Source organism: Plecotus auritus (assembly GCF_963455305.1).
Source record: "Plecotus auritus genome assembly, chromosome: 4".
NCBI classification, from domain to species: domain Eukaryota; kingdom Metazoa; phylum Chordata; class Mammalia; order Chiroptera; family Vespertilionidae; genus Plecotus; species Plecotus auritus.
The window spans coordinates 102076217-102085662 of NC_137775.1; the positions used below are offsets into that span (position 1 = coordinate 102076217).

The 9446-nt window shown below is 58.3% G+C and overlaps 1 protein-coding gene across 1 annotated transcript; it reads right to left on the reverse strand.

Annotated features, from left to right (window-relative positions):
• Positions 1–673: 673 nt before the first annotated feature.
• Positions 674–1576, reverse strand: LTA (lymphotoxin alpha; the record flags this gene model as incomplete). The annotated part of the gene is made up of 3 exons (XM_080665544.1): positions 674–1086; positions 1303–1402; positions 1484–1576. 3 exons carry the CDS (start codon positions 1574–1576, stop codon positions 674–676), a joined length of 606 nt encoding a protein of 201 aa, XP_080521670.1.
• Between the last annotated feature and the right edge of the window lie 7870 nt (positions 1577–9446).

Here is a 9446-nt window from a genome sequence, read left to right on the forward strand (position 1 = left end):
CGCTGCCCCTTCCCCACAGCAGGCCCCTGCACATCTGTGTGCCCCCAGCTCCCCCTCCAAGGCCTCTATCCTCCCTCCATTCCTTAAACAGCCCCGAGACATTCTTCCCTCCCAGACAGACGGACAGAGCCAGGCGCATCTCACAGAAAAAGCTTTATTGGCCTCAGGGAGGTGCCGATGTCTCCTGGTGAGGTGTGGGCTGGTGAGGTGTCGGCGGGGGCTCTTCTCCTGGGGCCTGGCCACCAGCACTGGCCCCTCCAGGGCGGCCAAGATGTTCCCCAGCCCATCGGGTGGGCACACTTATCTCTGTCCCCTATTTCTCCCTTCGCTCCATCCTCCATAAATAAATAACTTATTTTCTTCTCCTCATAAATAACCCCCCTCCCTGCCTCCAGACAGCCACCTGCTCCCAGCGTGTCCTGGCCCTCCCTGCCCCGTGGGCCGCGGCAGCACAGAGCAGAGGTGGCAGGTGGGGGGGGGGGGGGGGCGGTCCAGGCAAGCTCGGCGCGAACCCTGGGTGCCCAGAGAGCCTCCTGGAAGCCCCAGGTGACGTGCGCGGGGAGACTTGAGGCTGCTGGAAAGGTCACAGGCAAGGCGGCCTTTGAAATGGTCAGGGTGGAGGCAAGATGGGGAGAAGGCCTTGAAACCAATTTTTTTTTCTTTCTGGAATTTTCTACAGAGCGAAAGCTCCAAAGAAGACAGTACTGGGCCCGAGGAGCAGGTGGTCAATGCCGTCCGTGCTGGTGGAGAGCTGGTCACCCTGGGTGAGCAGGAACACCGCCCCCTGGTACACCGAGCGCACCCAGGGCCCCTGCGGCCCGGGGCACACGGACTTCTGAGCACTGAGCAGCGACACATGGGAGGGGTACTGGGCGGAGGAGAGCTGCACCTCGTGCGCCAGGTGGATGGGGGCCGGCGCGGCCGCGGGGCAGCAGCCCTGCCCGGAGAAGACCACCTGCGAGTAGATGAAGTAGAGGCCACTGGCGGGCACCAGCAGCGAGTTGTTGCGCAGGGAGAAGCCGTGGCGGAGGAAGGCGTGGTCGGTGCTCGCTCTCCAGCGCAGCGCATCCCGGGCGCTGGGATCTCCTAGGAAGAGCCAGAGGTGGGTGTCTGGGCCCTAGCCTCAGAGGTCTCAATCCCTGAAGAAGCAGGTGCTGGCCCAAGTTCCGGGGGTGGTTGGGAGGACAGGAGTGGGAGCCTGTTTGGGGGGGTTGGGGGAGGTGGAGTAGACAGCTGTTTGGGCCCTGAAGGGGGTAGCAGGAGGGCGAGGGGTTGTGTCTGGGGAGACAGGAGGGTGTTTACCAACAAGGTGAGCGGCAGGTTTGAAGGTGCCTTGTGCGAAGTGCTTCTGGGGGTGCTGATGGGCAGTCTGCGCGGCTGAGAGGCCAACATTGGGGAGCCCCTAGGGGAGAGCAGAGTTGGGGGCTCTGGGGCCCAAGGTTCGGCTGGGCCACCCCTGCACCCCCTTCTCCTGCTGTCTCACCTGGGCCGCCGGTGGCAGGGCCAGCAGCAGCCCCAGGAGGAGGAGGGGGGCGCCACACCCCCTCCGCAGGCAGAGGTGTCCAGGTGGTGGCATGGGAGACCTGCAGGGGGGAGACGTGAGCGGGCGGGGCAGGCGCACTGCCAAGCCGTCCTCCTCCCCAGGCGACAGCCACCACGAGACAGAGACAGGGTGACAGGCAGAGACGGGACAAGATGCAGTCGGGGAAGAGGAACCGAGGTGAGCGAGCAGGGGAGACAGAGAGACACGGAGGGGAGGGGAGCAGAGCGGGATGGAGGCAGACACAGAGGCTGTGTGACAGAGACAGAGAGAAAGAGGCCCACCCAAGCCGGGGAGTGAGAGAGAGGAACAAACCAAAGCCAAGCCGCCCAGGCCCAGGCCCAGGCAGGAGGCGCAGGAGGCGCTGGGGAGAGCCACCGAGGGGCGCGGGGAGATGGGGTGGCAGAGGCTCACCTGCTGTCGCCCCGGGGCCCTTTATAGAGGAAGCGGCAGCGGCAGGCGGTTCTAGGCTGGCTGGCTGGGGAAGCCCCCAGGGCTTAGGAGGTGCTGCCTTTCAGCCGAAGGCAGGAAGGCTGAGGCCCCGAGAGAACCAACCGCAGGCTGCGCGGACGACTGGGTTCTGGGAAAGGGTGGGGGGTCAGGGGAATTGTGGGCCGGGAGGGCCAGGGAGTGGGGTCAGGCTTAGGAGTTCCAGAGAAGGACGGTGAATTCGGGGAGCCCAGGGCAGCAGCTGGGTGTGGGCTGGAGGCCTGGCTCCCTGGAGGGCGGTTATGTGGAACAGCTCGGCATCCCTCCGACTGCAGGCTTCTCTCTGGGCCCACCCTGCTCTGGCACCCTGTCCTGTCCCAGCGGCCCAGCCTCGGTGCCCAGTGCGCACCTTCATGTCAAGGTTCACATCAAGGAGCCTGGGACGCGCGCCTTGCCTGGGGCCCTTCGTTATGGCTGCTGTCCTGGGAGACATGCATGGTCCCGACCCAGACACGATGCCGGGGCTCACTACTGTGAAGCTGCATCGCACGCCGGCACGCTGGAGGGTGCCCTCCTCACCTGGCCTTCCCTTCATGGCCCCCACAGATCAGGTTCCATAGCCCCACACAAGCACCTCCCTGGAGGAGGGGTGGCAGCGCGCCGCTGGCCTGGCGCCGCATTTGGAGCCAGCGCGGTTTCAGCGTGAAGGCCCCGGCTTGATGTTAGCTATGTGAGGGGTTCCCCCTCTCAGACAGCAGCCTGGCAGGTTTCCCGCCTGGTGGCAGCCACGCAGCCGCCACGGCAGCATATTCTCAGGTCCCTCCCAGTTAGTACCCTCAAGGCCAGCCAGCCACTCTGGCCTCTCACATCGATGAGCTCTTCCTGCTTGTGAGCGGCAGATACATGAAACCACACAGAGCGCACTCATTGGCAGGTGACTTCTTCCGGCACAGCTGCGTGAGAGCCGCCAGGACGGCTGTGATGAGATTTCTATTGTGTGAAGAGACTCTAATTGATTTATCCATTCTTCTGCTGAGGGGCCTTTGGGCTCTTCCTGGAATTGGGCCAGTTTGAAAAACATTGACGTGAACATTCTTGAACACGAGCCAGTTTTCACTTAGCTTGTAAGTTGCAGGTTAAAAACAAAGCGAGGTTTCTAAAGATGATTTTATTTATGTTTCATGAGACTGAGAACATAATCATTACTCTCACTAATGTCGTAAGCTTCCATTCTCAGAGTTTTGGAGGGGCTGGTGCTGAGGGTGGTGGTGATGGTGGCCCAACCCTCCTCCCTGGGCGCTGGGCCCTCTCCTCTGGCAGCAAGCCCCGGGGTGGGTGTCCTGTGCTCACAGTGACCTCCAGGGTGTGCACGGGTGCTCTCCGCTCCCGCCTCAGCCCTGCAGCGCTGCCTTTCCTGCCTTATAGTCTTATCTATGATTTCTTTTCATTCTCATTCCATATCCTTAGTGTTTTCTCTGTTCCACTAACATTTATTGAGCACCTTGTACAAGACCTTGAGAATGCAGATGGCGAAGGACAGGCTCCTGACCTCCTGGACCTCAAACCCAGAGTAGGAGACAGGGAAGTTACCGGGACATGACAGTAAGTGTGACAAGATCCATGATGGGATGTTCACGGCAGCCCGCGGAAAAGCATGGTGCTTGGGGAGAGGTGCTTCAGGCACTAGGCATCGAGGCAAGGATGGTGAGGAGTTCAGACGGAGGGAGTCCTGTGTGCACAGATGGCAGGCGTGTGTTGAGCGGTGCGATTGGGTGCCGGCGCAGGGGAAAGGGGCTTGGCATGTGGCTAAGAACTCCTCCTGAAGGTCTGAGACCACCGAAAGGAGCCTGCACTTCACTGATTGTGATGGGGAGCCACCAAAACTGTTAAGTGAGCAGGGCCCGCCCAGATTGGTGTTAGAAAAATGAGTCTGGCAGCTACTAGGAAGTGGATTGGGTGAGGGAGCTGGAGGGCTGGAGGGGAACCCAGAAGTGTGCAGACCAGTCAGGAGGGTTCGCAGTGACCCAGCAAGTAGGTGACAGGAGCCTGCATTTCCACGGGAGCCGCAGCAGGAGAATGGAAAGGAGAAGAGTTTCTAGGCAGAGACTACAGGCCCCAGTGACCGAGCAGGTGTGACGGAGGAAGAACCGTGGTCACAGATGCGTCTTTAAATATCGTGGTCTGCCTCTCGGGTTCTGCTCTTTGAACCTCACTGTCTCAGTTGCCGTTGGTTCCCTCGGGTTCCTGCCCTTTCCTTTTCTCTGTGCCCCTTTTTCTCCGGGGTCCTTTCTTCTTCCTGTTGTCTCTCTCTGCCTCCCTAAGGTAGGGACTGATGGACAGAGACCGCCGCTCTAGAAAAGTATAAAAGGGCCTTGCAATTACAGCGAGAAAGAGAAACCGTGAGGTCAGAGAGAAGGACGGAGCACTGATGGACAGAAAGGGGAAGGTGAGGCGTGGTGGGGAGGCGAGGGAGGCTGAAAGGAGGAGGCGAGGGCTGCTGCGAGGCCGTCATGGGGGCGCTGTGCTGAGGGCGCCTCTTCAGATGGGCCAATCTTGGTTTCGATCTCAGTTTCGAAGGAGGTTGTGTGAAATTTGGTTTCTTTCTTGGGGTGGCCAGCAGCTGGCTCGGGGCTTTCCCGAGGGGAGTGCTGGTGCCTGGAGCCTGCGCCCCAGCTGGGGGCTGGTCTCACTGTGGTCTCGGCAGAGGCCAGGGGACTCTCCGAGGCTTCCAACCTGGCTGAGACAGCACTTGCCTCAAACCTAAGCTTGGCCTCAAAATCGAAATTGGGATTTAATACCGACTTTGACTCTAACCCAAATTTAACCTCAACCCAAATCACAGCTCAAACCCAACCCTAATGTCACATCTAAACACATCTCAATAAATGAACCCCAAACAAACTGATTCTCTAAACTAACCCAACTTGTCTCTAGAGCTAATCTTGAAACCAACTATCACCATGCCCAACCCTATGGTTAAGCCTGACCCTAAGTGCAGACCCAGCCTGCGCCACCAAGCTGGAGCGAGATCTAGCCCGCTTTGCCTGGTGCTCCTCCCTCCCTCCATGGAGTCCGGGTGCTGCTGTGGGCAGAGGGGCGCAGTGGCGGCCAGTCAGCCAGGGCTGGGCTCCTGGAGCGCACAGCCCAGTGAGGTCAGGCAAGGCGAGGCGGAGGCAGCGCGCCCAGGAGGATCAGGGCCGAGGAGGGACCGGCCTGATAAGAGGGGCAGGGTTGGGAAGGGCCTCTCTGAGTAGGTGGCATTAGGCTGAGGCCCAAATGACAAGAGTGACCAGGTGAAGTTTGGAGGAAAAGCATTCCAGGCAAAGGGCCAGCTTCTGCAAAGTCCAGGAGGTGGGCGCCCCAGGGGTGCAGGGGAGCAGAAGGGAGCTGGTGTGGCTAGAGCAGAGGAAGGGGAGGGTGGGAGATGCAGTCGGAGGGAGAGGGGAGAGCGGGCCCAGACCACGCACGCACGGGGCCAGGCGAGCAGGGTAAAGCGTCTGGGTTTCATCAACCGTGGGACGCTTTGGAGGATTTAGTGAGCGTTTGCGTGTGCGTGTGTGAGACAGAGAGAAAGGAGCAGAGAGAGATGTGAGGTGGAGGTGATTAGACTTGTTTTTAAAAGATCCCTGGGGCTCCTCCGTTTAGACTGGCTTACAGGAGGCAGCACTGAGAGCAGGAACACTGGTTAGGAGGCAGTTGCTGTAATCCTGGAGAGAAGATGGGGGCAGCCATGAAGGGGTAGAATTGACAGGACTAGATGATGGATCAGATGGATGGCCAGGTGGGGGTGAAGATGGGGAGACTGGGAGAGCTGCAGGGTCCTGAGGTGGGAGAACTGGAAGTTTGAGGTTGGATTTGCTGTCTGACTCTATTGGACAGACGTCCAAATGGAGATGTCACTTGGCAGTTGGATGAGTCTGGGTGCACAGGCCAGGTCAGAGGTTGGAGGCAACCCTGGACACTGTCAGCATTAGCAGGTGTGCCGCCTGTGCATCCCGAGGCCCATCGGAGGTGTTTCTCACCACGACAGCTGTGTGCCTTCCACGCTCACTTTCTTTTTAATATATTTTAATGATTTTTTTACAGAGAGGAAGGGAGCGGGATAGAGAGCTAGAAATATCGATGAGAGAGAAACATTGATCAGCTGCCTCCTGCACAGCCCCTACTGGGGATGTGCCCGCAACCAAGGTACATGCCCTTGACCGGAATCGAACCTGGGACCCTTCAGTCCACAGGCCGATGCTCTATCCACTGAGCCAAACCGGTCAGGGCTCCACGCTCACTTTCACAAGCAGCACCTCCTGCTTCCAGAGACAAAGCCATCCTACTCCACAAGGACACGTCCACCGCCCCATTTCATGGTGTTCTGTGGACGCCTCCTATTCCAACCCTCTATTTCATTTCTGAAAGCATCCTTCTTTGGCACCTGAAACCTGGACTTCTCTTACCAATGCTCCTTCTCTCATTGGTGAAGCCTGCCCTTTCTTCTACCCCGTCACCAGGGGCAGGGGCCAGGTCAGGGTCTGGGCAGGTTCAGGGGCAGGGGCCAGGGCAGGGTCCGGGGCAGGGGCAGGGTCTGGGGCAGGGGCAGGATCAGGGGTTGGGGCCTGGGAACCTCCTCCTCCTCCGGAGGCCTTTGCCTTTGCCACACTCTTCCTGTCCACACACCAGTCTTCCTCACCAACATCTCCACCATGCTCCTAACAACTGGTATGCCTAGCTGTTTTCCTCCATCTCACCCCCCCCCACCATCTCTAGACTTTAAAGCCACAAAGAGGAGGCTTGCACTCAGCCTCAGTGCTTCAGCTCTGGAATCCCTCCCTCCCTGATGCTCTAAGAAGACCCTGACGTCATTTGGGAAATGTAACGGTCTCCCTCCCGTCTTTCTCCCGTGCAGCCAAGCATGCAGGAGTTGTGCCACCTGCCCACTGCCCCCAGAGGCCCTTCTCGCCGTCTCGGTTGGTCGGTTGGTCCCGTCCGCTGCAGGGATGTGGTCCCCGTGCTCCCCACCGCTGCTTTGCTCTCACTTGTGATGCCGTCACCTGTTTTTGTTTTTAATCCTCGCCTGAGGATGTTTTCCCATTTATGTTTAGAGAGAGTGGAAGAGAGAGGGAGAGACAGAGATAAACATCTGTGTGAGAGGGACGCATTGATTGGCTGCCTCCTGCATGAGCCCCAACCAGGGCCTGGGCAGGGGAGGAGCCTGCAACCGAGTACGTGCCCTTGATGGGATCGAACCTGGGACCCTTTGGTCCGGAGGCTGACGCTCTATCCACTGAGCCAGAGCGGCTAGGGCGTGCTGTCATCCATTTTGCTGAGCGAAGGCCACCCAGGGCGGGGCTCCTGGCTTCTTTTCCCTTCACTGTGTTTGACCTTCCCTTTCTTCCTACTCAGGGAAGCACGCCTCCTGGCAGGCGGACCCTTTGTCCTCTGTCTCCCACTTCCTCTCACTGGACCCTTTCTCCCTCTTATGTTTTCTCTTTTCTTGCTCCTCTTCATTTTACAAATTCAAGTTTTTTTTCTTGAAAATAAAAAAATCCTTCCCCGACTCTCTTTCTCCCTTCCATCTCTCACTTTCCTTTTCTGTGTGATGTCTCAAGAGACATCTAACCACCCTAACCAACCACTTTTTCGGGAACTGGTAGAATTTCCTCCTCTGTAAAATCTGTGGGTTGAACTAGAGACAATTCTTAGTTTCTTCCGTATTCACCATTCTCTGACTTTGTACTCACCACCTCCCTTTCCCTACCTCCTACTCGCTCCTCGGTCTGTGTAAGGTGACTTCTGCCCTCTGGTAAGTGGAAACTATCTTCTCAAAATTTGTAATCACCCAGTTCCTGAACCTCAACACTCTTTCCAACCCTCCCAACCCGACCTCTTTGAAGCATCAGAGGTGCTCTCTCCTCGGTGCCTCTCTGGTAGTCCTCATGCTCTGCCGTGCGCCCTCTTTTGGGGATCCTGTCCACTCAGGTTCAACCTCCACGGGAAAGGAGTGACACCCAAATTGACCCCTCCGGCCCAACACCCCTGGGGCTGCATCCCTGCTGGCTGGAAACCCCCACCTGCTGGGCCAGCACCTCCAGCTCCCAGGACCTCCTCCCAGCACTCCCCAGTCCCCGCAGGGGCACCTCCCATTATTGTGTGGTTGTTACGTGCACACGGGGTAGTGTGTTTCGGTAGATGGCAAGCGCTGAGGGCAGTGGCTTCCTCTCTCTATGCCCACTGTCTGGCTGAGCACCTGGCTCCTGTCGGCAGCTGGAAAAGGTACTGATTGTGTCTGAAACGGACTCACCTTTCCCCGCGGCCACGCATCTCCTTTGTTCAGAGCATCATCACCTTTCCGATCCCCTAGGCTTAAAACTTGGAGTCATCTAAGACTCCTCTTCCCTCACTGGTACCACCCCATCAGTTGTCTTGCCTTGACAGCCTCTTGAAGTATATAAACTCTGCTCCCTCTTTTAATACCATCTGCAGTTATTGGGACCTACGGAGTAAGTATACGAGTCTTATTACCGCAAGCGAGTCTATGATGATTCCCTTATTCTTTAGCTGTGTGGCCTCAAGCAAGACACAGGACGTTTATGAGCCTCGGTCTCCTCATCTGTACAATGGACCCCCTCCTGGATGGCCGTTGGCAGGGTTACTGGAGTTAGGAAAGGGACCAGGTCATACATAGTAGGTGTTCAAAACACCACTTTCTTCTTCCCATGGCGTGTGCCCGGCAGCGCTCCTGCCCCATAGCCGCAGTGCCACTGCACTGGGCGCAGCCCGAGCCCTCTGCTGGCATCTCAGCATGCCAGAGCCACGCCCGCCGCCAACACCTGCTCACTTGCTCCTGGGCTTCCTAACCCACACGCTCTTTTCCTCAACATACTCTGCTTTGGACTCCCTGCCTCTGCTCAAGCCATTCCGTGACCTCTGCCCCCGCCCCCCCCAATGCACACAGAAATGCTACCCATTGGCCAGCCAAGCTCAAATGCCCTCGCCTGCTCAGGGCGCTCTTCTGCACCCACCACCTCCTTCCTCCAAGGAGCTGCTCCCGGGCTGCACACTGACCCACTGGGGCTCTCTTAGGCCACTTGCTGCGTGGCTGGGTAGAGTGCCTTCTGGCCCTTTTCCTAACCAACCCAGACCTGACTCTACCCCAAACCCCAAACAGACCTTCTTCCACCTCACCAGTCTCGTTCCCAACCCTGTTTCTCTAACTCAAACCCAGACCCCTCCCCCAAGAACCGATTCCTGGCCCCATCTCCGGAGGACATGCGCTCTCTCGCTCATGGGAAGCAGGGTCACCCCAGGATCCCTGGGCCCCTCCCTGCCCCCACCGTGGTGGACAGGAAGCCTGCTGCCTGGCCCAAGGGGTCAGAGGAAGCCAGGGCCTCTGAGGCTCAGTATTTTTATCAGCCTAGGAAAAAAAGACATTGAAGCGGAAACCATGTGGTCAGAGAAAGTGAACAGCCCTCATCTCAGGGGAACC